Genomic DNA, 27,500 nt, shown 5'->3' on the forward strand with positions numbered 1-27,500 from the left:
GTTATAATAATAATAATAATAATAATAATAATAATAATAATAATAACCTTTATTTGTAAAACACTTTTCCTGCAAACGTTGCAGCTCAAAGTGCTTTAACATATCCACACAGCATAAAATAATAATAATAATAGAACAATAGTTATCAATAAAACACACAATAGCAATAATATAAACTACATAATAAAACAAGAATAAACCATTATACAATCCAAGGGGCATCGAACAAAGCTAAACAAAACAACTAAATAATATAAGAATTACAATAAATTATTATCAACGTGGTTGACTCATGATTTGACTATCAGACTAGGTAAACACGTCGTACAGTAAATATACTGCACTTGACCTTGACCAAGGAGAGAGTAGACTATGTGATGGATTAATAACATACTGAACTACAATTTGCACCTATCGGTTTAGTTTGTGTTGGGTTGGACTACGTATGTATGAGTCTGTAATACTGAACATATCGCACTTGACCGTACCGTGGCCAAAGTGGTGAGCGTGATATGTGCTGGATTGATAAAAGACAGACATACGCATCTCACTCTTTACTGCAGAGCATGAATAACAAAAACAGTTGGTTTTATAGAGCCAGTTACTGGTTCTCATAATCATCATCATCATCAGTCTGTAGTGATGGAATTATTTTCTTCCCCAGAGAGGTGCTCCATCCTGAACAGCTCATGTAGCCTGCCCCCAAGTGGTGTGTGTGTTAGAGAGAGAGACCAAAATGCAAGGCTCAGCTCTTTGACTGACTGTGTGTGTGTGTACGGACTGGGAAAACAAAACGGCCCTGGACTTTCTCCAGTGTGTGTGTAACTGTACAAGTTTCCACAGCCAAGGTCTGTAGAGATGTCTAATTGATGGCCAGGGAAACGGATCCAGAACAGGGATCCAGGCTTATGTTTTCCTCTAACTCAACAGCTGTGCTCACCAGACATCATCATCCCCAGTGCCTCCAGTACAGTGATTGCTCACTCAATCTGCAAATCCTTCTAGAGGTCTCAACTCTACGGTGTTTGGGTTCCCTGCATGTACCCAACCCACACCTCTACTCTACCACACCTCTAGCTAACAAACTAAGCCACAGGAGCCAAAGATTTCTCTTGACATCAAACTAACACTAACCTCAAGGTCCACGAACAGACTACTCCTGAATCCTAACCTCAATCAGGAGGAATTGACACACATCTGACCCTGTATCAGTGATATGGGGTAACTTCTACCTATAGGCTTGCTTGCCATGACTCATAAGCTCCACCCAATACTACTTAAGCAATATTACCAACTACTTGCTACAGACGTGTAACCAGTCTCAACTTCACTCCATTCAAAGAGGAATGCATTTTCCATTTACATTACAGGAATGCAAAGAATTCTCACTGCCCTGGCGCCCCAGTGGTGGAACGAGCTTCCCACTGCTGTCAGGCCTGCAGAGTCACACTACCTGTCTAAATGTCTAAAACGTAAATGTGAAAAAGAATGCTAGAGATGTTTTTTTAACACAAAGACTTAGTCTTTTTATTGGCAGTGGAAAATAAGTTTCAGTATTTTATTGAAAGTAAGCAATAAATAATACTGTGATAAAAATAGTTCAAAAGTACTCAGACTGTACATCATTTTTGTTACAAGATCAGGAGAATTTAAAATGAGGTGAATAAGAAGACGATTTAAAAACAGGACAGTAACATGATTTGCATTGAGCAGAAAAATGACTAAATCACAAGGAAACAGGTAACATAACTATGTAAGGGTGGTGGTAGGGGACAAAAGTCTTCGGTTCCATGACATTATTTGACTCGCAAAAAGTATTGAGGAACCTGTGTTCATGACATCACCAGCTGAAACAACAAAACAGCTTCGCCACGCTCCGGAAAAAATAAAATAAACGTGGCGACTTCTTAAAAAAAAAAAAAAAAAGCAAGGGAGCGACAAAACACACAAGGAGGAGGAGGATGAAGAATAAATAAGAACAGAGGAAGGATAGAAGAGAGGAGATGAGAAGCGATAAGGCTCGTTTAGAAGTCTCTAGTCTCTCGTACAAAGCGTTTTCTTAAAGGTTTGTGGGGGGGTGGATCCCGCAGCCTCGGGGGAGTATAGCCGCGGCGGGGTCCGGTAGAGGCCACAGTGGAGTTGGTCCGTCGAAGGAGAGCTACACGCATGTACGTCTTCACACGCATGTGGGCTCCTATGCGTGTTCTCCAGAGGAAAGGGCAGGGGAAGAGAGGGAGGGAGGGGGGGGTGGGGAGAAGGAAAGGGGTGAGGAGAGGGAGGAATGGAGAGTTTCGGCATGCGAGGTTGACCAGAGAACTTGGTGTTCTCCCATCACCGCATCTTCGTGATTAGCCCTCGTCATTGCTACACGTTTATGGCTTTTGTTTGCGGTTTTTTTCCGTCAAGAGTTTCATTTTGGTATCATAGGAAAGAAAATAAGGAGAAGGAAAAAATAAAATAAAAAAGATTTGCTTCACGTGTGTCTTCCGTTGCCGCCAACACCGGGAGCCCTGGTTGCCCCTGGTTACAGTTCGGTGTCAGGCGGCCTCAGCATTTAGCAGGTTGTGAAACAACACAGTCAGTCTTGATATCTCCAGCAGTAATTCTGATATTCACAAAAAACTATTGACCTAAAGAGCTGCATTTACAAATAAATCACTGTTGATATGCTGAGAATTACTAAGGATGAGAAGGGGCAAAGGGGTGGGGGTGAGGTTGGGGTGGATAAAATTAAGTTATATATCACATATTAAAGTCACTTGAATTCAATGATTTAAAAATCAAAATCAAGGAGAAAAGAAACGTACATCTGGTCAAATACAAGATTCATGATTATAAAAAAAAAGATTAGATAAATGTCTGTCGATATAAATATACAAACTCCAGACAGTTGAAACATTCAGTTACATCTGAGAGAGTTAAGCTTAATAAGGGCACAGTGGGAGTTTTAAAAAGGGAGGGAGGGGGGGTGATTTAGGTGAGGGGGTGGGAGGGAGGCAAACAGAGATACAAGATAACAAATCTAAAATCAATGAAATGTCCCAACGGCTTACATAAATATAATAATAAACATTGATGAATCTAAGATGTGTCCTCTAGGGGGTTTGAGTCTGGAGACAACAACATTGCTAGTTGGTTGGTTGGTTCTCTGTGGTAGAACGTCTCTTTAGTGTCCTCGCCGGTCAGCGTCGGTCAGCGTCGGCCCTGACGGAGGAGGGGGAGTCCCCCTCATCCTCTGACCAATAGTCACCTATAGAAATAATGAGGATAAACTGAGAAAAGAGAAGGAGAGAGGGAGGAGAGAGAGAGAGAGAAAGAGAGAGGGAGAGATGGAAGCAAGAGAGCAGCCAGAGAGGGAGGACAGGAAAGCGAAAGGAGAGAGAGAGAGAGAGAGGGAGGATAGAAAAGCGAAAGGAGAGAGAAGGAGAGGGCGTAGACGTGCGTTATTATAGCCAAGAATTCAGAGATACAAAAAGCTGCTTTCTGTGCACTGCAGGAGGGGGAGGAGTCACTCTGCCATGAGGTGTGTGTTGCATACTGGTGTAAGGTGTGAGTGTGTGAGAGTGTGTGTGTGTGTGTGTGTGTGAGTGAGTGTATGTGTTGCATACTGAAGGTGTGTGTGTACGTGTCTAAGTGTATGTGTTAAATACTGAAGGTGTGTGTGTGTGCGTGTCTAAGTGTATGTGTTGCATACTGAAGGTGAGTGAGTGTGTGTGTGTGTGTGTATGTGTTGCATACTGAAAGTGTGTGTGTGTGTTGCATACTGAAGGTGTGTGTGTGTGTTGCATACTGAAGGTGTGTGTGTGTGTGTGTGTGTTGCATACTGAAGGTGAGTGTGTGTGTGTGTGAGTGTATGTGTTGCATACTGAAGGTGTGAGTGAGTGAGTGAGTGTGTGTGTGTGTGTGAGTGTATGTGTTGCATACTGAAGGTGTGAGTGAGTGAGTGAGTGAGTGAGTGTGTGTGTGTGTGTGTGTGTGTGTGTGAGTGTGTGTGTGTGTGAGTAGCACCCTGCCTCTGTCCCCGTGTTCAGGACAAGCTGTTCTCTGTCTGAGACATTGTCTCCTGTTTCACCTCTGGACAACCAGGACACTGAGGACACACTGTCTGGGCTGACTCAACACCTACTGACCTCTAAATAACACTGACCCTGTGTGTGTGTGTGTGTGTGTGTGTGTGTGTCAGTGAGTATGTATGTGTGGTGTGTTTGTGTCAGTGAGTATATGCATGTGTGGTGTGTGTGTGTGTGTGTGTCAGTGATTATGTTTGTGTGTCAGTGATTATGCGTGGTGTGTTTGTGTCAGTGTGTGTGTGTGTGTGTGTGTGTCAGTGACAATGTTTATGTGTGTCGGTGATGATGTGTGTGGTGTGTGTGTGTGTGTGTGTGTGTGTGTGTGTGTGTGTGTGTGTGTATGTTATGTGGTGTGTGTGTGTGTGTGTAGACTTACCGTGTGTGTTGTGTGTTAGCAGGAGTAAGTCCTGACTGTGGCAGTGTCCAGCCTCTGTACTGACTGACTCCCTGCAGCCAGGCAACATGCAGAGACATGCCGTTAGTCACTCAAGGGCTCACACACAAAGCGCGCACACACACACCAGGGTTCCACATTAACGCTTGCCCGGAGCAAGTAAAAAATTCACCACGGACGGCGCAGGCGCCAGACCAGACTACATGATCGCGGAGAGAAGATATTATTAAAGCGTACACGCCTGTCGATCACCCGTCGCATCACGTAGGCTTTAATAATATCTTCACTCCACGATCATGTAGTCTGGTCTGGCGCCTGCGCCGTCCGTTGTTCTTCCTGCAACAACGATACACAGATCCAGGATCCAGCAGCGTCATCGGGCTCGCGCAAACAAACCCGGCGAATGTTTTACTTGCTCCGGGCAAGCGAGCAAGCGTTAATGTCGAACCCTGCACACACACGCACGCAAGCTTTTACGCATAGCACACACACATCAACAAGCTCAGCCATCAAACACACTGAAGCTGAGAGAACGCTCAGCACAGGTTTAAGTCACAAGGTTGCATCATCACATGACAAGACATCTAGAGATTTCCAAAACTGTATTAAACTCATGCGCAGTCACACACACACACACACACACACACACACACACACACACACACACACACACACACACACACACACGTCTTAACATATCCCCACCACACACTGAAACACACACATTTCTCTTATGATAACCTGACACACACACACACACACACACACACACACTTCTGTTATCGTAACTCCAGACACACACACACCTCTCATCATAACCCCAAACCCACCCCACCCACACACACACACCCCATGCCCCCCCCCCCCTCCCTCCCTACCGTCTACAGGGCTCCTCTTGGGCAGCGTGGAGGGGGACGCTGCGCTGCTATTGGTCACTCTGAAGTTGGCGGGCAGGGTGTCAGAGGAGCCCGAGGACACGCCCCCCCGCGAGTCTTTGGGCCGGAACTTCTTTCTCCAGGAGGGGGCACGCCGGAAGTTCTTATCATCATCCTGAAGAGAGGGAGGGAGGGAGAGAGGGAAGGAGAGAGGGAGGGAGGGAGAGAGGGAGGGAGGGAGGGAGGGAGGGAGAGAGGGAGGGAGGGAGTGAGAGAGGGAGGGCGGGAGGGAGAGAGGGGGGGGTGGAGGGATGGATGGAGGGTGGAGGGATGGAGAGAGAGAGAGAGAGAGAGGGAGGGAGGAAGAGAGAGAGAGGGATGGATGGAAAGAGGAGATCTGTGTAAGCAAAGCTGTAAGTGTTCTCTGTCTCTCAATAGTGCTTAATCTCTTTAGGTAATGTGTGTGTGTGTGTGTGTGTGTGTGTGTGTGTGTGTGTGTGTGTGTGTGTGTGTGTGTGCGCGCGTGTGTGTGTAGAGTGTCTGTGTGTGTTACCTCGTCCATCCTCCTCTCTGGGCCGATGGACAGCAGGCTGTTGTACTCCCTCTCCAGAGCTGCTCTGGCCTGTAGGGGGAGGGGGGGGGGGGAAAGAGAGGATATTACTGGACAGGCCTGCTGTGGAGCAACATGTGGAGAAAATTTGTGTGTACCTGTGTGTTCTGCAGCAGCAGGGCCAGGGTGTGTGTGTGTGTGTGTGTGTGTGTGTGTGTGTGTGTGTGTGTGTGTGTGTGTACCTGTGTGTTCTGCATGGGTATCTGCAGCAGCAGGGCCAGGGTGTGTGTGTGTGTGTGTGTGTGTGTGTGTGTGTGTGTACCTGTGTGTGTGTGCGTGTGTGTGTGTGTGTACCTGTGTGTTCTGCATGGGTATCTGCAGCAGCAGGGCCAGGGTGTGTGTGTGTGTGTGTGTGTGTGTGTGTGTACCTGTGTGTGTGTGCGTGTGTGTGTGTGTGTACCTGTGTGTTCTGCATGGGTATCTGCAGCAGCAGGGCCAGGGCGTTGTGGTCGAAGGTGTCGTCCAGCGCCAGCAGGGCTCCGTGCACGCCGCTCTCCTGCAGGTTGCCGCTGTACTCCTTCAGCCCCATGGCCTGGATCCAGATCATCACACGCTCGTTGGTCCACACCAGCACGTCTGGGGGGGGGGGGGGGCAGAGTTAGGGGAGGGGAGGAGGAGGGGGGGTAGGTACCCCAGGGGAGAGGGACCACTGCTGTCAGGACTGCAGAGTCACTACCTGTCTATCACTACCAGAGTCACTACCTGTCTGTCACTACCTGTCTATCACTACCTGATTACCCCCTTAGTTAACCCCTAGTTACCACCCTGGCTACTCACCCTGGTTTCCCCCCTAGTTACCACCCTGGTTACCACCCTAGTTAACCCCTAGTTACCCCCCTAGTTACTCACCCTAGTTACCCTCCTGGTTACCCCCCTAGTTACTCATCCTAGTTCCTCCCTAGTTACCACCCTTGTTACCAGCCTAGTTACCCCCCCTAGTTACCCCCCCTAGTTACCACCCTAGATACCAAACTGGTTACTCACCCTGGTTATCGCCCGTGAGGTCCTGCTGGGCTTCGTCACGCCGGCCCTCCAGCTCCTTCCTGTCGTAGTTGAGCCTCCGCAGCGACATCACCCCGCACTGGAAACTGTTCCTGTTACACACAGAGAGAGAGAGAAGCTTCAACCCTGCTCTGCACCAGGGGGGGCTGGCCCAGGTAGAAATCGGAGGACGGGATGGAATGAGGAACGGTATCAAACTCGTGTAGAAACTATGACAACTATCAAATTGTTTTGACGCTTTTTGCTGTTTTTTCCTTCCCCTTCATGTAGAAGAAAGTGTAGGCGGCATATTTGGTTTCTGCGTACCTGTGGAAGCTGTCCACCATCTTGAGCTGCCCCCGCAGGTCCTTCTTGGTCAGGTGGTCCAGCATGCGGGCGTCCACCAGGGACTCCATGAAGTAGCTGCGGTACTGCGGCAGGCCCAGGCTGGGCAGCCACTCGTTACCGATCCACTCGTGGTTCATGTCCCCGTACGCCAGCGTCTGGACAGGGAGGGGTGGGGCGTGGTCAGAGAGGGTGTGTGTGTGTGTGTGTGTGTGTCCAGGGGATTGAAGGGATATATATATATATATATATTTATATATATATAAAGTTTAGAGACTGAGGGAAATTGCTGTACGCCAGCATCTGGACAGGATGGGGGGGGGGGGGGGGGGTCAGAGTGTGTGTGTGCAGGGATAGCAGGGATATACAGTATATATATATTTGTTATGGTACATGTGGGAATACAGTACATGTGGGAAAACTAGGGTCAGGGTTAGGTGCTAGGGTTAGGGTTAGGGTTAGGCATGTACCAAGTCGACGTTTTATGCTGTCATGTCCCCGGAAATGCCGACATAAACCGTTTTCCCACATGTACCGTAACATAAAGTTTAGAGACTGAAGGAAATGGGGATTGCTGCTACAAGTGAAGGAAACCACCCTCGCCACAGCCTCGTGTGTGTGTGTGTGTGTGTGTGTGTGTGTGTGTGTGTGCGCATCACGTCATGAAGCAACCGCGCTCTACTACAGATCAAAGTACGCCACCATGGGAGGAGGAGACTGATCTCTCCACTGATAGGCCGGGAGAGGAAGGAAGCAGCAAAACAACAAACGTAAACAACGTCTAAACCGCCGAACGCTTTAAATAAATCTCTGCTGGCGCTACGGTCGATACAGGAGCTCCTGAGACAGGAAACATGAGTCACCGCAGGGGTTAGATGGTGAAACCTTATCACTGTGGGTATCGCCGAGGTCAACCGCAGTATCCTAGCAGCACGGAGGCTGTTTGAAAACGGGGACATCCTCACTTCTCTGACGACTGCGAGGTTTGCATGTAAGATGACGGCGAAGGATGTGAAACTGGTGTGGCCTACTGTGTATGTGCTTGAGAAAGGAAAAGCAGAAAGGAAATGTTGACTGAAGACCTCCATCTCTTCAGGCTACGTCTTGGACTGCACTTATAAAGCATCTTCTTGACTGTCCCTCCTAAAGACCTCTATATCCCCGCTATCCCCCTGTATAGTTTCTCCACTGTAAATAAATGTATAATAATAAAAAGAAAAAAGGTAATTCTTCCTTCTTCTAGCATTGTGACTGCCAATGGCCCCTGGTCCTAGCATAGATTACTTTTTCTTAAGATGACTGATGGATAGATGATTCACTTACTTAAGACACATGTATTTGTTGTAAGTCACTTTGGATAAAAGCGTCTGCTAAATGTCAAACATGTAAATGTAATGTACCGTGAAAATGTGCTGAAGAAAGGAAACGCAGCAGAAAAATACCAAACTCTGGCTCCTGTTTCTCTTAGTTGTTCTGGAGTGAGTCTATGTTTCTCTCTAAGTTGTTCTGGAGTGAGTCTATGTTTCTCTCTAAGTTGTTCTGGAGTGAGTCTATGTTTCTCTCTAAGTTGTTCTGGAGTGAGTCTATGTTTCTCTCTTAGTTGTTCTGGAGTGAGTCTATGTTTCTCTCTAAGTTGTTCTGGAGTGAGTCTATGTTTCTCTCTAAGTTGTTCTGGAGTGAGTCTATGTTTCTCTCTAAGTTGTTCTGGAGTGAGTCTATGTTTCTCTCTTAGTTGTTCTGGAGTGAGTCTATGTTTCTCTCTTAGTTGTTCTGGAGTGAGTCTATGTTTCTCTCTTAGTTGTTCTGGAGTGAGTCTATGTTTCTCTCTAAGTTGTTCTGGAGTGAGTCTATGTTTCTCTCTTAGTTGTTCTGGAGTGAGTCTATGTTTCTCTCTAAGTTGTTCTGGAGTGAGTCTATGTTTCTCTCTTAGTTGTTCTGGAGTGAGTCTATGTTTCTCTTAGTTGTTCTGGAGTGAGTCTGTTTCTCTCTAAGTTGTTCTGGAGTGAGTCTATGTTTCTCTCTTAGTTGTTCTGGAGTGAGTCTATGTTTCTCTCTAAGTTGTTCTGGAGTGAGTCTATGTTTCTCTCTAAGTTGTTCTGGAGTGAGTCTATGTTTCTCTCTAAGTTGTTCTGGAGTGAGTCTATGTTTCTCTCTTAGTTGTTCTGGAGTGAGTCTATGTTTCTCTCTAAGTTGTTCTGGAGTGAGTCTATGTTTCTCTCTAAGTTGTTGTGGAGTGAGTCTATGTTTCTCTCTAAGTTGTTCTGGAGTGAGTCTATGTTTCTCTCTAAGTTGTTCTGGAGTGAGTCTATGTTTCTCTCTTAGTTGTTCTGGAGTGAGTCTATGTTTCTCTCTAAGTTGTTCTGGAGTGAGTCTATGTTTCTCTCTAAGTTGTTCTGGAGTGAGTCTATGTTTCTCTCTAAGTTGTTCTGGAGTGAGTCTATGTTTCTCTCTAAGTTGTTCTGGAGTGAGTCTATGTTTCTCTCTAAGTTGTTCTGGAGTGAGTCTATGTTTCTCTCTAAGTTGTTCTGGAGTGAGTCTATGTTTCTCTCTAAGTTGTTCTGGAGTGAGTCTATGTTTCTCTCTAAGTTGTTCTGGAGTGAGTCTATGTTTCTCTCTAAGTTGTTCTGGAGTGAGTCTATGTTTCTCTCTAAGTTGTTCTGGAGTGAGTCTATGTTTCTCTCTTAGTTGTTCTGGAGTGAGTCTATGTTTCTCTCTAAGTTGTTCTGGAGTGAGTCTATGTTTCTCTCTAAGTTGTTCTGGAGTGAGTCTATGTTTCTCTCTAAGTTGTTCTGGAGTGAGTCTATGTTTCTCTCTTAGTTGTTCTGGAGTGAGTCTATGTTTCTCTCTAAGTTGTTCTGGAGTGAGTCTATGTTTCTCTCTAAGTTGTTCTGGGGTGAGTCTATGTTTCTCTCTAAGTTGTTCTGGAGTGAGTCTATGTTTCTCTCTTAGTTGTTCTGGAGTGAGTCTATGTTTCTCTCTAAGTTGTTCTGGAGTGAGTCTATGTTTCTCTCTTAGTTGTTCTGGAGTGAGTCTATGTTTCTCTCTTAGTTGTTCTGGAGTGAGTCTATGTTTCTCTCTAAGTTGTTCTGGAGTGAGTCTATGTTTCTCTAAGTTGTTCTGGAGTGAGTCTATGTTTCTCTCTTAGTTGTTCTGGAGTGAGTCTATGTTTCTCTCTTAGTTGTTCTGGAGTGAGTCTATGTTTCTCTCTAAGTTGTTCTGGAGTGAGTCTATGTTTCTCTCTAAGTTGTTCTGGAGTGAGTCTATGTTTCTCTCTTAGTTGTTCTGGAGTGAGTCTATGTTTCTCTCTAAGTTGTTCTGGAGTGAGTCTATGTTTCTCTCTTAGTTGTTCTAGAGTGAGTCTATGTTTCTCTCTAAGTTGTTCTGGAGTGAGTCTATGTTTCTCTCTTAGTTGTTCTGGAGTGAGTCTATGTTTCTCTAAGTTGTTCTGGAGTGAGTCTATGTTTCTCTCTAAGTTGTTCTGGAGTGAGTCTATGTTTCTCTCTAAGTTGTTCTGGAGTGAGTCTATGTTTCTCTCTTAGTTGTTCTGGAGTGAGTCTATGTTTCTCTCTTAGTTGTTCTGGAGTGAGTCTATGTTTCTCTCTTAGTTGTTCTGGAGTGAGTCTATGTTTCTCTCTTAGTTGTTCTGGAGTGAGTCTATGTTTCTCTCTAAGTTGTTCTGGAGTGAGTCTATGTTTCTCTCTAAGTTGTTCTGGAGTGAGTCTATGTTTCTCTAAGTTGTTCTGGAGTGAGTCTATGTTTCTCTCTAAGTTGTTCTGGAGTGAGTCTATGTTTCTCTCTTAGTTGTTCTGGAGTGAGTCTATGTTTCTCTCTTAGTTGTTCTGGAGTGAGTCTATGTTTCTCTCTTAGTTGTTCTGGAGTGAGTCTATGTTTCTCTCTTAGTTGTTCTGGAGTGAGTCTATGTTTCTCTCTTAGTTGTTCTGGAGTGAGTCTATGTTTCTCTCTTAGTTGTTCTGGAGTGAGTCTATGTTTCTCTCTTAGTTGTTCTGGAGTGAGTCTATGTTTCTCTCTTAGTTGTTCTGGAGTGAGTCTATGTTTCTCTCTAAGTTGTTCTGGAGTGAGTCTATGTTTCTCTCTAAGTTGTTCTGGAGTGAGTCTATGTTTCTCTCTAAGTTGTTCTGGAGTGAGTCTATGTTTCTCTCTAAGTTGTTCTGGAGTGAGTCTATGTTTCTCTCTTAGTTGTTCTGGAGTGAGTCTATGTTTCTCTCTAAGTTGTTCTGGAGTGAGTCTATGTTTCTCTCTCAGTTGTTCTGGAGTGAGTCTATGTTTCTCTCTAAGTTGTTCTGGAGTGAGTCTATGTTTCTCTCTAAGTTGTTCTGGAGTGAGTCTATGTTTCTCTCTAAGTTGTTCTGGAGTGAGTCTATGTTTCTCTCTTAGTTGTTCTGGAGTGAGTCTATGTTTCTCTCTAAGTTGTTCTGGAGTGAGTCTATGTTTCTCTCTAAGTTGTTCTGGAGTGAGTCTATGTTTCTCTCTAAGTTGTTCTGGAGTGAGTCTATGTTTCTCTCTTAGTTGTTCTGGAGTGAGTCTATGTTTCTCTCTAAGTTGTTCTGGAGTGAGTCTATGTTTCTCTCTTAGTTGTTCTGGAGTGAGTCTATGTTTCTCTCTAAGTTGTTCTGGAGTGAGTCTATGTTTCTCTCTTAGTTGTTCTGGAGTGAGTCTATGTTTCTCTCTAAGTTGTTCTGGAGTGAGTCTATGTTTCTCTCTAAGTTGTTCTGGAGTGAGTCTATGTTTCTCTCTAAGTTGTTCTGGAGTGAGTCTATGTTTCTCTCTAAGTTGTTCTGGAGTGAGTCTATGTTTCTCTCTAAGTTGTTCTGGAGTGAGTCTATGTTTCTCTCTTAGTTGTTCTGGAGTGAGTCTATGTTTCTCTCTTAGTTGTTCTGGAGTGAGTCTATGTTTCTCTCTTAGTTGTTCTGGAGTGAGTCTATGTTTCTCTCTTAGTTGTTCTGGAGTGAGTCTATGTTTCTCTCTAAGTTGTTCTGGAGTGAGTCTATGTTTCTCTCTAAGTTGTTCTGGAGTGAGTCTATGTTTCTCTCTAAGTTGTTCTGGAGTGAGTCTATGTTTCTCTTAGTTGTTCTGGAGTGAGTCTATGTTTCTCTCTAAGTTGTTCTGGAGTGAGTCTATGTTTCTCTCTAAGTTGTTCTGGAGTGAGTCTATGTTTCTCTCTTAGTTGTTCTGGAGTGAGTCTATGTTTCTCTCTAAGTTGTTCTGGAGTGAGTCTATGTTTCTCTCTAAGTTGTTCTGGAGTGAGTCTATGTTTCTCTCTTAGTTGTTCTGGAGTGAGTCTATGTTTCTCTCTTAGTTGTTCTGGAGTGAGTCTATGTTTCTCTCTAAGTTGTTCTGGAGTGAGTCTATGTTTCTCTCTTAGTTGTTCTGGAGTGAGTCTATGTTTCTCTCTAAGTTGTTCTGGAGTGAGTCTATGTTTCTCTCTTAGTTGTTCTGGAGTGAGTCTATGTTTCTCTCTTAGTTGTTCTGGGGTGAGTCTATGTTTCTCTCTAAGTTGTTCTGGAGTGAGTCTATGTTTCTCTCTTAGTTGTTCTGGGGTGAGTCTATGTTTCTCTCTAAGTTGTTCTGGAGTGAGTCTATGTTTCTCTCTTAGTTGTTCTGGAGTGAGTCTATGTTTCTCTCTTAGTTGTTCTGGAGTGAGTCTATGTTTCTCTCTAAGTTGTTCTGGAGTGAGTCTATGTTTCTCTCTAAGTTGTTCTGGGGTGAGTCTATGTTTCTCTCTTAGTTGTTCTGGAGTGAGTCTATGTTTCTCTCTAAGTTGTTCTGGAGTGAGTCTATGTTTCTCTCTAAGTTGTTCTGGAGTGAGTCTATGTTTCTCTCTTAGTTGTTCTGGAGTGAGTCTATGTTTCTCTCTAAGTTGTTCTGGAGTGAGTCTATGTTTCTCTCTAAGTTGTTCTGGAGTGAGTCTATGTTTCTCTCTAAGTTGTTCTGGAGTGAGTCTATGTTTCTCTCTAAGTTGTTCTGGAGTGAGTCTATGTTTCTCTCTAAGTTGTTCTGGAGTGAGTCTATGTTTCTCTCTTAGTTGTTCTGGAGTGAGTCTATGTTTCTCTCTTAGTTGTTCTGGAGTGAGTCTATGTTTCTCTCTTAGTTGTTCTGGAGTGAGTCTATGTTTCTCTCTAAGTTGTTCTGGAGTGAGTCTATGTTTCTCTCTTAGTTGTTCTGGGGTGAGTCTATGTTTCTCTCTTAGTTGTTCTGGAGTGAGTCTATGTTTCTCTCTAAGTTGTTCTGGAGTGAGTCTATGTTTCTCTTAGTTGTTCTGGAGTGAGTCTATGTTTCTCTCTTAGTTGTTCTGGAGTGAGTCTATGTTTCTCTCTTAGTTGTTCTGGAGTGAGTCTATGTTTCTCTCTTAGTTGTTCTGGAGTGAGTCTATGTTTCTCTCTTAGTTGTTCTGGAGTGAGTCTATGTTTCTCTCTAAGTTGTTCTGGAGTGAGTCTATGTTTCTCTCTAAGTTGTTCTGGAGTGAGTCTATGTTTCTCTCTTAGTTGTTCTGGAGTGAGTCTATGTTTCTCTCTAAGTTGTTCTGGAGTGAGTCTATGTTTCTCTCTAAGTTGTTCTGGAGTGAGTCTATGTTTCTCTCTTAGTTGTTCTGGAGTGAGTCTATGTTTCTCTCTAAGTTGTTCTGGAGTGAGTCTATGTTTCTCTCTAAGTTGTTCTGGAGTGAGTCTATGTTTCTCTCTTAGTTGTTCTGGAGTGAGTCTATGTTTCTCTCTAAGTTGTTCTGGAGTGAGTCTATGTTTCTCTCTTAGTTGTTCTGGAGTGAGTCTATGTTTCTCTCTAAGTTGTTCTGGAGTGAGTCTATGTTTCTCTCTAAGTTGTTCTGGAGTGAGTCTATGTTTCTCTCTTAGTTGTTCTGGAGTGAGTCTATGTTTCTCTCTTAGTTGTTCTGGAGTGAGTCTATGTTTCTCTCTTAGTTGTTCTGGAGTGAGTCTATGTTTCTCTCTAAGTTGTTCTGGAGTGAGTCTATGTTTCTCTCTAAGTTGTTCTGGAGTGAGTCTATGTTTCTCTCTAAGTTGTTCTGGAGTGAGTCTATGTTTCTCTCTTAGTTGTTCTGGAGTGAGTCTATGTTTCTCTTAGTTGTTCTGGAGTGAGTCTATGTTTCTCTTAGTTGTTCTGGAGTGAGTCTATGTTTCTCTCTAAGTTGTTGTGAGTCCACGTCTCTTCACAAAGCTATCTGTGATATACGACTGAACTAGACAGAGGCAGAGACGGTACAGTGTGAGGATCGACACCAGAGACAGAGACGTGAGGCTGCGTAGCCGCTCCTGTGTAGGGACTTCTGAGGATCAGTGATCCAGCTCATAAACACGTGAGGGGTTAGTGATTTGACAGGTGATCAGGTGAGACAGAGAGGTGTGTGTGTGTGTGCCAGGTGATTGGAGACAGGGACAGAGAGAGGTGCGTGTGTGTGTGTGTGTGTGTGTGCCAGGTGAGATAGAGAGAGGTGTGTGTGTGTGTGTGTGTGTGCCAGGTGATCGAAGACAGGGACAAAGAGAGAGAGGCGTGTGTGTGTGTGTGCCAGGTGATCGGAGACAGGGACAAAGAGAGGTGTGTGTGTGTGTGTTTGTGCCAGGTGATCGGAGACAGAGAGAGGTGTGTGTGTGCCAACCTCGGCCCAGCTGCCCTCCTCATCCTCCTGGGTTAGCATGGTTAGCGTTAGCATGGTGAGAGAGAACAGAAGTGTGGGTTAGTGAGGCGTGGGGGTTAGACAGGCAGCTCTGCATGCAACACACACACACACACAGTTAATGCACCTCTGGTCAGGCATCCCCTCATCAGACAGCTCTACATGCAACACACACACACACACACACACACACACACACACACTGTTAATGCACCCCTGGTCTCACACACACACACACACACACACACACACACACACACACACAGAGGTGGCCCAGAGGGGCTACAGGTTTGTCCTCCAGGCCTCAGGTGTGTGAACAGGCCTGACCTGCTACTGGAGGACCAGCAGGTTCTGGGTGGTGAGTTGAGTTAGTAGTGGACCAGCAGGCAGAACAGCCTGAACAGGACTGTGTAATAAAGCATTGCTATTATCGTGTTATACACAGGCTCGATTAAAGGGGAAAGGGATTCAAGGTTTGTCAAAGCACAGAGTACAACTAAATGTATTTATGCTCTAAAGGGGGGGCATCTAGGCAACGGGTCACAGATTGAAGGCGACCCCCGGAGCAATTAGGGGTTCAGTCAGTGCCTTGCTCAGGGACACTTGGACACGTGGCCAAGCCGTGGATTCGAACCGCTGCGAGCTGCCGACTTTGCGATCGTTAGCCACAGTCGCCCGATAAGGGTGGGTTCTAGGATTTATTTTAATGACCAATCACGCCCTTTCTGAAGCCCTGGGCTTGACTCCAAGTTACATGGAACTGTCAATCAAACTGACAAACCAGGGTCCAAATGGGTCAACCTACCATAGCTCTTCTACCACATACAGCCCATGAGGACACACACACACACACACACACACACACACACACACCCACCCACCCACACACACACCAAGACACCAACACACACACAACACACGCACACGCACACACCCACCCACTAACACAAACACAAACACCTACCAACACACACACACCAAGACACCAACACACACACACACACACACACACACACACACCTACACCCACCAACACACACCAAGACGCCAACACACACACACACACACACACACACACACACACACACACACAAACACCTACCAACACACACACCAAGACACCAACACATACACAGACACACACCAAGACCAAAAGCATTCAGAGACAGAGCGTGACAAAGACACACACTCAAACACAAAACCACATTAGCTCAACACACACACACACACACACACACACACACACACACACACACACACACACACACACACAGCGGGGAGTGACACAACACGACAACTAGACACCCAACTACCAGACATCTAACTAACTGTCGCCAGTGGGCGGGGCCGGCTCCAGTGACCAGCCAATCAGACTAACCGTGGGGGGCGTGGCCGCCAGAGTCTCCATCTCCTCGTGGGTGACCCACACGTTCCCCGTGGACTGATCATGTGACACCCAACAACGAATCACAAGAGACACCAGAGTGTGAGAGAGGAGGAGGGGAGAGAGGAGGAGAGAAGAGAGGAGAGAGGGGGAGAGAAGAGAGGAGTGGGGGAGAGAAGAGGAGAGAAGAGAGGAGAGGGGGAGGGATAACAAAAAAAGGGAGGAGGGAGGGATTGATGAAGGGAGCAAGGGATTGATGAAGGGGGAGGGATTGATGAAGGGGGGAGGGATTGATGATGGAGGGAGGGATTGATGAAGGGAGTGAGTAATTGATGAAGGGGGGAGGGATTGATGAAGGGGGGAGGGTTTGATGATGGAGGGAGGGATTGATGGAGGGAAGGAGGGATTGATGAAGGGAGGGAGGGATTGATGATGGAAGTATTGATGAAGGAGGGAGCGATTGATGATGGAGGGAGGTATTGATGGAGGGAGGTATTGATAATGGAGGGAGGGATTGATGGAGGGAGGTATTGATGATGGAGGGATGGATTGATGGAGGGAGGTATTGATGATGGAGGGATGGATTGATGGAGGGAGGTATTGATGATGGAGGGAGGTATTGATGATGGATGGAGGGATTGATGGAGGGAGGTATTGATGATGGAGAGATGGATTGATGGAGGGAGGTATTGATGATGGAGGGAGGTATTGATGGAGGGATTGATGGAGGGAGGGATTGATGATGGAGGGATTGATGATGGAGGGAGGGATTGATGGAGGGAGGGATTGATGATGGAGGGAGGTATTGATGATGGAGGGATTGATGATGGAGGGAGGGGTTGATGATGGAGGGAGGTATTGATGGAGGGAGGGGTTGATGATGGAGGGAGGTATTGATGATGGAGGGATTGATGATGAGGGAGGTATTGATGATGGAGGGAGGTATTGATGATGGAGGGAGGGATTGATGATGGAGGGAGGGATTGATGATGGAGGGAGGGATTGATGATGGAGGGAGGGATTGATGGAGGGAGGGAGGAATTGATGATGGAGGGAGGGATTGAGGGAGGGAGGGGTTGATGAAGGGAGGGAGGAATTGAGGGAGGGAGGGGTTGATGAAGGGAGGGAGGGGTTGATAAAGGGATTGATTGAGGGAGGGAGGGAATGATGGAAAAGCGGAGGAAGACCAGAAAGCACAAGGCAGGTCCATGGTTATTATGAGGCAAAAAGGATTTAATTCAAAAGAGCAGGAGAGCAACAATCTGCAGCACCACAACCATGTGACCATCAAGCCCTTCTCCTATTGGTGAGTGGTGAGTGCACCGTGCATTGTGATTGGCTGTGCATGTTTGTTACAGTCATTCGTTATTTGATTTGTTAGAGTGACAGCGGCATGCTCCAATCAGATAGGGAGGAGGGGTTAGACAGAAGGCGATTGCTGCTGGCCAATCAGAGGTCTTGGAATGTCAATCTGCTTTGGAACTGGGAGAGCTTGTCCATCATTTCCATGACTACCATCTGTCATGAAATGCGTGTGTGTGTGAGAGAAAGAGAGAGGTGGTGTGGGTGTGTGTGTATAATATATAATATTATAGTATATGTATGTGTATGTGTGTGTGTATGTGTGTGCGTGTGTGTGTGAGTGAGACTGTGTGTGTGACAGTGTGTCTCTGTGTGTGTGAGAGTGTCTCTCTGTTAGGGCTTTCACACCGGCAGTTCCGAACGTTCGCGTTCGGAAACCTCCGAACGTTGGCGCTGTCTGGCGAACGAGCCCGCGTTCATACCAGTGTATCGTTCGCCAGACAGTGCCAACGTTCGGAGGTTTCCGAACGCAAACGCGAACCGGCGTTCGGAACTGCCGGTGCGAAAGCCCTATGTGTGTGTGAGAGTGTGTGTGTGTGTATGTATGTATATGTGTGTGTCTCTGTGTGTGTGTGTGTGCGTGTGTGTGTGTGTGTGTGTATGTATGTATATGTGTGTGTGTCTCTCTGTGTGTGTGTCCCCTCCTACCGTTCTGGAGGTGGGGGGTGTGTGTATGTATATATGTGTGTGTGTGTGTGTGTGTGTGTGTGTGTGTGTCTGTGTGTGTGTGTGTGCGTCCCCTCCTACCGTTCTGGAGGTGGGGGGTGCGGAGGGGCTGGTGAGGGACATGATCTCCTGGATGGCCAGGCGCAGCTTGAGGCGGTGGAGGGGGTTGGAGATGCCGATCTCCCTCTGGATCTCCGTGTCCGACAGCGCCGACATGATGGCGCCGCTCTTCACGTTGGCACGGCACGCTGCCACATACCAGGCGGGCATGCCCACCCACAGCTAGGGGGGGGGAGGAGGAGGAGAGGGGGATGAGGGGAGGAGAGAGAGGAGAGGGAGGGAGAGGAGATGGGGATGGGGGCAGGAGGGAGAGGAGGAGAGAGATGAGGGGAGGGGAGGAGGGGGTATGGGGGGAGGAGGGAGAGAGAGATGGGGGAGGAGAGGAGAGATGGGGATAAGGGAGGGAGAGAAGGAGAGAGATGGGGTGGAGAGGAGAGGAGGGAGAGGTAGAGATGGGAGGAGGGAGATATGGGAGGATAGGGAGGACCGGAGAGGGTGAGAGAGGGCATGAGAAAGAGGGGCAGGACAGAGAGACATCATTGTTGGACATCATTCAGTAACATCATATCAATGATCATGCAAACTCCTCTACTTTGATTTGAAGAGTGTGAGTGTGAGTGTGAGTGTGTCTCTGTGCCTGTATGTGTGTGTGTGTGTGTGTGTGTGTGTGTGTGTGTGCCTCACCTCCAGCCAGACCACCACCGTGGGGCCGTCCCACTGGGCGAAGGGCAGACCCTGCCGGCGGGCCTCTTCCAGCAGCTCATGTCTACAACACAACACAGGGTCAGACACACATACACACACAGGCACGCACACACACAGGCACGCACACACACAGGCACTCACACACACACACACACACAGACTGGCACGCACACACACACACACACACACACACACACACACACACACACACACACACACACAGGCACGCACACAGGCACACACACACACACACATATGATAGTCACGCACGCACACACCTTCTTCCACCCCTACACACACCCCAAGTTGCGCACTAGAAAACGGAGAGCATCACAAACACATTCTCGTAGAGCGAATAAACCACACACACACTCAACCACACACACAGACACACACACACACGTTCTTGTTAACATGCTGAGGTAAAGTTGGGGAGCTGAGGACCCCAGAGGGCACAGAAACAGAGACAGGTCAGGACCAGGGGACAGAGCAAGAGAGACACACAGCTTCACCAGCTGTTCAACACACTGAATAACTTCAGGACCACAGAAATCAATGTCAGTTGTCTGCCACTAGGTGGTGCTCTACACCACCTATTTCTTTACACCGACTACAACCAGTTGGCAGTGAAAGTATCCACATAAGCAGAGCTAAAACCTGGCAAGGAAAGTGAACAAGTTCTCCGTAAAAAAAGCTGCCTGTAAAAACACAGATCTGAGATCAGCTTGCCCAGTCGAGGTCACCCTGACCTCCCAGACTAACGAGGGCCTGGCAAGCTGACCTCAGAACAGTGTTACGAGACAACTTCATCCTATTCCAGTTTAAACAACAGAGAGCTTTACAACATCATAAACAGAGGAGGGGCAGGCACATTCCTGTTAGTTGAGGTCTTAAAGGAGGGAAGAGCAGTGAGAAGAATACACCAGGCATGTCAGAGGACGGCTGTCTGGGGTCCTAGCAGAGCTTAGTGAGGGCGGCGGGGAAGCCGGGCGGTGAGGGCAAAGCAGAAGCAACATGGAGGCACTTACCCTGTCTTTGGACTACAGGTGAATGAGAGGGGGATGACATAAAACAGGGGAGGGGGAGAATCAGCAAAATAATAAAAGAATGGACGGAAGCAAATGAAAGAGTGATTCACTAAAAAGCAGAACTAGGCTACTGAGGTCTACGAACAAAGCACAGACTAATGATTACGGTTGCAAAATTCACGTACGTTTGGGAAACTTTGGGATAAGTTTCTGATCATTTCCAAAGTTTCCAAAGTATAAAAACCGATACTCTGGAAATTATCGGAAAGTTTCCCAAACGTATGGGAATTTGGCAACTCTACTAATGATAACTAATGATTATGTTAATGAACTATGCATTGGTTATCAGCTATGATCAAATAATCCATTGATTGATTATTGCAAAGAAATTGGGGGGTGGGGTGGAAATTAGACCATCAAAATGACAGGGTGTGAAATGGTCGTTTCAGTGATCAACACCATGGGAGGGAGGCTGAATGTCCGTCCACCCCTAACCCCTAAGCCCCAACCAGAGGAGGCCGGCAGAGGTAGAAATCGGAGGATGGGCTCCTTGTAATGCACATGCACGTTTCATATCATTCCGCACCATGCATTACATCAAGCCTGTCCTCCGATTTCTACCTCCGCCAGCCTCCCCTAACTCTCAACCCTGTACAGTGCAGGAGGGTTAGAGGCTAGGGGGGGGGTGGATCTGAATGTCAGCGTGATGACGTGGAGCTGAAGGGGGGGGGGGGGTATGTGATGGGGATTAGGCTGCTGTGAGTGTGAGGCTGGCAGGGGGGGGGGGTGACACAGGAGGGCACAGCGGTGCTGTGAGCACATCTAGAACAGCCAGATCTATGGTTGTGGGTTCGATTCCCGCTGGGACCATATATACTGACACATGTATGCACACACTGCAATGGAAGCTCTGGATGGAAGCGTCAGCTAAATGGCGTGTGTTATATATGGAGGCAGCTCTGGGTCGGGCAGATCTACGCCTGGTAAAAACAGCATTCAAACAGCCTCAAACAGCCTGCACCTGGGACACACACTCAGGCAGCGACACCACATCTACTGTGGTCCTCTCTGGGTCGGTTTGGTTGTGGGTTCGATTCCAGCTGGGACCGTATATACTGAAACATGTACAGTATGGACTCACTGCAAGGTAAGTCGCTTTGGATAAAAGCATCAGCTAAATGGCATATATATTATTATTATAATATACTGTCAGATGAGCTCTCTAACGGGTCTGGATCAGTGGTACTCTCTTCCTGGTTCTGGGTGGAGGGCTGTGATGTCGTTGTATAACTTGTCTATGATGTCATGACAAATAGAACCTTGACCTTTGACACTGTCTACGACAACAGGAAGGAAGTGGAGACACCTACTTCATCTGCAGCTTCCTGTTCTTCTCTGCGGGGCCTCCCAGGGTGCCCATGCCCCCCCCCAGGCCGTCCTTGGGGGAGCCCTCTGCCTCGGGGGTCCCGGCTGACAGGGAAGGGGGGGGGGGAGAGGAGGGAGAAGTCAGTCAGAAAAACACACTCACTGACAGGGACGACAAACGCGCCAAGCAGTTTGGGGGAGGGGGAGGACGGGGAGAGACTGACCTTGGCTGGGGGACTCCTTCCCTGGGATCCCCGGCCGGCCCTTCTCCTTCTTTCCAAACAGACGCCCGATGGAGGACTTGATACTCTTCTTCTTGGCCGCCTTGTTGAGGGAGTCCTGGCTGCTGTTACTGCTGCTGGGGTTACTGCCCTGACCGTCCTGCAGGGCGGCGATACTGAGGGAGTGGGAGGGGGGAGAGGGGGGGGGAGGGAAAGTGAGGGAGGGAGGGAGAGAAGGAGGGAGAGAGGGGGGAGGGAGAGAGTTAGAGAGGGAGGGAGGGAGAGGGATCGAGAGGGGGAGGGAGAGAGAGAGGGCGGGAGAGGGAGAGAGAGAGGGAGAGAAAACAGAAAATAATAAGAGAGAAGTTATAAGGAGACACTAGTTTGGGGACAAGCTCCATTTCGATGCGGAGTAGAAAAGACAGAACAAGTGACACGTTAGGGGTCAGAGGTTGTGTGTGTGTGTGTGTGGGGGGGGGTGTGGCCTTACCCACGCATGTCGCGGATGTCCTCGTGGCTGGCGGTGTAGCCCGCCCCCTTGTGGAGGCGCATGGAGCGCGGCGTGGTGGGGGGCGACGTCTCACACCGGATGGTGGCCTTGTCATCCTGCGCAGACTGGAGGGGGGGGGGGAGAAGGAGGAGGGGAGGTTAGTACAGAACACTGTGTCTTTGGATGCTTTTGTACGGAGGGGGAGGGGGGGGGGGAGAGGGGAGGGTAGGGGAGAGGAGGGGAGGGGAGGGGAGAGGAGAGGAGAGGAGGAGAGGGGGAGGGGAGGAGGGGAGGGGAGAGGGAGAGGACGGTGAAAAGAGAGTGCTCTGAAAGTGGCCGTGTCCCTTTCTGTTCTTCTAGTTGGTGACAGACATTGTAGAGGAAAGTAACGGAAAAACCCCATAGAAAACAGAACCAGCCAGGCTCACTCAGACCTTAACGCTGCTTAACGCCTTCATCTCCCCTCAGGGATCAATAACGTCTCTATCTAGCTCTCCTACCGTGGTCCAGCGCAGGGAAAAGGTCAGAAAGAGGCTAAAAAGCCTTGCTGATCTGGTAGTTTCTATAGACAGAGTGTTAAAAGCCTTCTTGATCTGGTAGTTTCTATAGACAGAGTGTTAAAAGCCTTCTTGATCTGGAAGTTTGTATAGAAAGAGTGTTAAAAGCCTTCTTGATCTGGAAGTTTGTATAGAAAGAGTGTTAAAAGCCTTCTTGATCCGGAAGTTTCTATAGAAAGCAGGCTGACTCCCAACACAACCGCAAAGAGCCACTCTGGGGTGGAAGTCAACAGATACATCCCATTTCTTCATAGACATCTATGGATGTCAGGATTAACGTTAAGCTGTACTGTGCTGGAAGTTCTGGTTTGTACAATTTTACTGTTATTTTTGTTTTATTTTTATTATTATTTTTTAACAGTTTTTTTTATTTGAATCCTGTTTAAAAAAAGAAAAAAGGAAAAGTCAATTTAAAAAAAACGTTCTATACAAAACAATGGAGGAGGGAGGTGTATAAAACCAGATCCCGTGGCAGATCATGGGCGTGTGTAGCCTCAAGACACAGCGAGTGACTTGTTAAAGTGCCTCGTATTAAGATTATAACATCCATCTTTATTGTCATTTAAAAGAGCAGCAGCTCTGAGACAAGGACATGCAGCTTGTCTCCCCTCAGGGAGAGCAGAGCTGTTGGCAGGATTGTATCCTGGCACTGGAGACATGGAAACATGGAAGGAAGTCAACGACAGTATAGAACACTGCCACAGAACCCTGGAGAGACACACACAGAGGGAACCCTGGGGGCAGGGAGACATGGAGGGGCAGGGTTCTGGAACACACAGGGTTAGGGTTGTAGAACACACAGGGGCTAAGGTTCTAGAACACACAGGGTTGTCAGGGTTCTAGAATTATCTAATGACAACAAACCACCCAGACAGAACAGGACTATGGCCTAGGTTTAGGGGTGGTGAGAGGGGGGATGGTAGGGGTATGTTTTGGGGGGGATGGTAGGGGGTGTGGTAGGGGTATGTTTGGGGGGAGGGGGGATGGTAGGGGGTGTGGTAGGGGTATGTTTGGGGGGGAGGGGGGATGGTTGGGGGATGGGTTTGGTGGGTAAGGGTCAGGGTTTGGTAGGGGAGAGTTTTTGAGGTGAGGGGTCAAGAGTTTAGGGATGTGGGGGTTAGATGCTGGGGGTCATGGGGGGGTCATGGTGTTGGGGGATGAACGGGGGTCCAGCAGAGATAGCAGAGGAGCGTGGTCTCTAGATTAGATCAGATTACCTTCCTGCGGTGTTTGCGCAGGTCACTAGGCTGAAGCATGGCAGCAGAGGAGGAGAGAAGAGAGGACATTAGTCACATACACACACACACATATACACACACACACACATACACACACACAGCAGAACACACACAAAAACAAGCAAGCAGACACACACGGCAGAACACAAAAACAAGAAAGCAGAGAGACACACACACACACACACACACACACACACACACATACACACATACACACACCAGGGTTTCCGTTAGAAAAATTTGCCGTCGGACATCGTGTCCGGGAAGAATTCGATTTACCGGACAAACGTGATATATTCCGGTCATCATATTAAAATATAATAATTGTTTTTTTTTCCAAAATCATATATTTTTTTCCTCCAAATCTAATGTTTGTCGCGGTGATTACTGTTGTGTAGCGGCCTATATATGCCATTTAATGTCTATTTCTCATCCGATACGATTAGATGCGAGCTATATAATATATAATAATATAACATGATTTGACGCATGCGCGCTATGCCATGCGTCAAATCCAGCGCTGAACGGGTCCAGCGCTGAACGGGCGCCTCACTGGGAACTGAACAGACAGCATCGATCAATGAACGGACTCCACATTACGTTAACTGAAGTTTGTTAAATTGTTTGGGATTAATGTGAGTTTTCTATTTTCTCTTTACAGTTTTACCCTTTTTTTTTTTTAAATCAATAAAACAACGTCATTTCTATAAGTCTCGCTGGTTGGGAAGGCATTTCGTTTAGCTCGGGAGTATGACAATGGGAAGAACATAACTGTTTATTGAGAAACAATTGATAGGCAGTCTGGGATACGTATATAAAGAAATACCACAATGTCTAGATGTATAACATTTTATTGAACAGTAACAGTGCAAGCATGTAGGCTACGGGGAACAGGGATTTTGGTCAGTAGGTCCTTTGTACAGAGGGCGTTTCTCTCCGACAACGCGTTCCCAGGTACCATGGAAGTCATAGGTAGTCCAGCACACTGACAGAGAGACAGACAGACAGACAGACAGACAGACAGACAGACAGACAGACAGGCAGACAGACAGACAGACAGACAGACAGATAGACAGACAGACAGACAGACAGACAGTCAGCTTACTTCTACCCTTTTGAGTGGAATTACTCCTTTAATTAGCTGTTAGCCATCTCAAAGCCCCCTGAGTTGCTCGTCAACACTGAGAATAGACCACATTATAGAAACCAAAACACCGTTTTTTTAAATCCACAGGGAATAACCGAGAGTGTAAGGAAAGGCACACCCAGCGCTGTCAGTGGTGGGGAGACTTGAAGTGGCTTTGCTTGATTTCCATCACAGATTCAAGGATTGAAACACTGATGAAAATAGGGAGTAATAGTGATGGGATTATTTTAGATTATTTTAGATTAGATTAGATTAGATTAGGTGAGATTCAACTTTATTGTCATTGCAGAGTACAAGTACCAGACAACAAAATGCAGTTTAGCATCTAACCAGAAGTGCAAATAGTGATATAAAAACAAACACTTAACTTTCGGGGAAACTGCTAAAATAAAATAAATTAAATAAATTTAAAAAGAAAGCGACTATTAGCACCGCCGAATGACAACAAACGTATGAGTAATGAGTAAAACAATGTCACTTTTATAGTATGTTGTTTAACTTGCCGTTCGGTCGCCATGGCTCTGGTGTGTGTAGCAGCTTCAGCTAGCTGGCTGGAAACTTCTAGGGGTGCGTTCGTAAACACGCTCTGAGAGCGCCGGAGCGCACGCTGGCTTCGATGTCACAGAGCGACCGAGTCGTTCGATTGGACGAGAGGCGTTCCGCGAGTGCTGATCGGATTTCCAGAGCGTGTTTACGAACGCACCCAGCCAGCTTTAGCGAATTGTATTCAAAGGGAATTATTTTCACCGGACAATATGTCCGACGACTTTTCAATTTGTCGGACTTCACCAAATTTTACCGGACAAAGACCGGCAATTGCCGGTTAACGGAAACCCAGACACACACACACACACACACACACACACACACACACACACTAAGTAAAGCAGCAAGCAGAGTTCCCACATGCTGTTGAGAATAAAAACAAAGCGAGACAGCCATGTTAGAGACACACAGTTCCCCCACACACCCCCCCCCCCCTCCATCCCTCCATCCCCTAGTGTCTGACCAGGGCCATGGAGGGAGTGGGGGAGTCACACTCTAAAGGTCGAAGGTCAGGATGGGGAGTAGAGGGTGAAATCCACTGCAATAACACACCCCAGGAAGAGGGGAGGGGGGGGGGGGGCAGCACAGGAATGCAGCTCTGGGGTCACACACACACACACACACACACACACACACCTGTGTGAATCAACAGCATTTTTGCTAAGGGGGCTAATGGGCGGATGTGTTCTTGGAATGGAATTTAGCATTTAGGAGATTAAGTTGGTGTGTGTGTTTGGAGCTAAGACTACCAACGGGAACAGGCCTGAAGGGCAGGCGTGCTTCAGTCCTGGCATCACCATGGGAAACGGCTGCCTCAGCCCTGGCATCGCCATGGGAACCGGCAGAGAGAGAGGCACATAGTTTCATGGGAGCACATACTGTTATTTCAAAACACAAAAAAAGAGGTAATCGTTTGTTTACTTCTTTCATCTGACAAAACGAGGGAGGCAGGAAGAGATTACAGCTATAAAGGGAAGAAAAAAGGGGGAGGAGAAGGAGGAGGAGGAGAAGAGAGTGAAATGCCACGACAGGGGTAAAGTCGAACATTAGCACGGCTGTCTTTGGGGGCGGGGGGGGGGAGGGGTTAGGTGTTAAGAGCTAGCACAGAGAGTTGGATGAAACTAACCCAACAGGAGTAGGGTTAGGGTTAGCCCTAGCCTTAGCCCTAACCCTAGCCCTAGCCTTAGCCCTAGCCTTAGCCCTAGCCTTAGCCCTAACCCTAGCCCTAGCCTTAGCCCTAGCCTTAGCCCTAGCCCTAGCCCTAGCCTTAGCCCTAGTCCTAGCCCTAGCCCATTATAAAGACCACCGTTGATTTCTGGGGTGACTGCTGGAGGTTCAGCAGACAGAGGCTGGTGTGTGTGTGTGAGTGTGACCCCAAACTGGCTGCACCCACCCTGAGGAGGAGAGGAGGGGAGGGGAGGGGTACCTGGAAGTATTGGTGTGGAGCATAGCTATAGCTGTAGGCTGGGGGGGAGACAAAGTTGGCGGGGGGGGGGAGGAAGCTGGCGGGAGGAGGGAAGGGCAGGTAGGCTACTGTCTGGTGGGACATGGAGCTCTGGATCATGTAGGGGTCATAGCAGTAGTGCTGGGGGGGCGGTAACACACACATACACACAGACCGACCGACCGACCGACCGACCGACCGACACACACACACACATAGAGACAGACAGACCGACACACACAGACAGACCGACAGAGACACACACACACACACACACACACACACACTGTGTGAGTTGTACTACACAAACCTACGGTACAGGGAACTAAAACAGTTGGTTAAAAACACAGAACAGGTCTGAAACATT

At 47.4% G+C, this 27,500-nt stretch overlaps 1 protein-coding gene across 1 annotated transcript in view; it reads right to left on the reverse strand.

Annotated features, from left to right (window-relative positions):
* Positions 1–3,174: 3,174 nt before the first annotated feature.
* Positions 3,175–27,500, reverse strand: part of ppfia1 (PTPRF interacting protein alpha 1) — an 87,918-nt gene continuing 63,592 nt past the window's right edge. Inside the window, exons 16-28 of the mRNA XM_080539219.1 lie at positions 22,202–22,326; positions 21,715–21,887; positions 21,496–21,595; positions 20,126–20,137; positions 19,077–19,158; positions 18,414–18,614; positions 7,258–7,433; positions 6,934–7,043; positions 6,350–6,525; positions 5,893–5,961; positions 5,343–5,514; positions 4,447–4,517; positions 3,175–3,272 (exon numbers count right to left, since the gene is read on the reverse strand). Of these exons, the coding sequence (XP_080395345.1) occupies positions 4,462–4,517; positions 5,343–5,514; positions 5,893–5,961; positions 6,350–6,525; positions 6,934–7,043; positions 7,258–7,433; positions 18,414–18,614; positions 19,077–19,158; positions 20,126–20,137; positions 21,496–21,595; positions 21,715–21,887; positions 22,202–22,326 (1,452 nt within the window). The 3' untranslated portion in view covers positions 3,175–3,272; positions 4,447–4,461. The remainder of the gene's footprint in view (positions 3,273–4,446; positions 4,518–5,342; positions 5,515–5,892; positions 5,962–6,349; positions 6,526–6,933; positions 7,044–7,257; positions 7,434–18,413; positions 18,615–19,076; positions 19,159–20,125; positions 20,138–21,495; positions 21,596–21,714; positions 21,888–22,201; positions 22,327–27,500) is intronic.

The sequence above is a fragment of the Nansenia antarctica genome, assembly GCF_963989245.1.
Source record: "Nansenia antarctica genome assembly, chromosome: 9".
Taxonomy (NCBI): Eukaryota; Metazoa; Chordata; class Actinopteri; order Argentiniformes; family Microstomatidae; genus Nansenia; species Nansenia antarctica.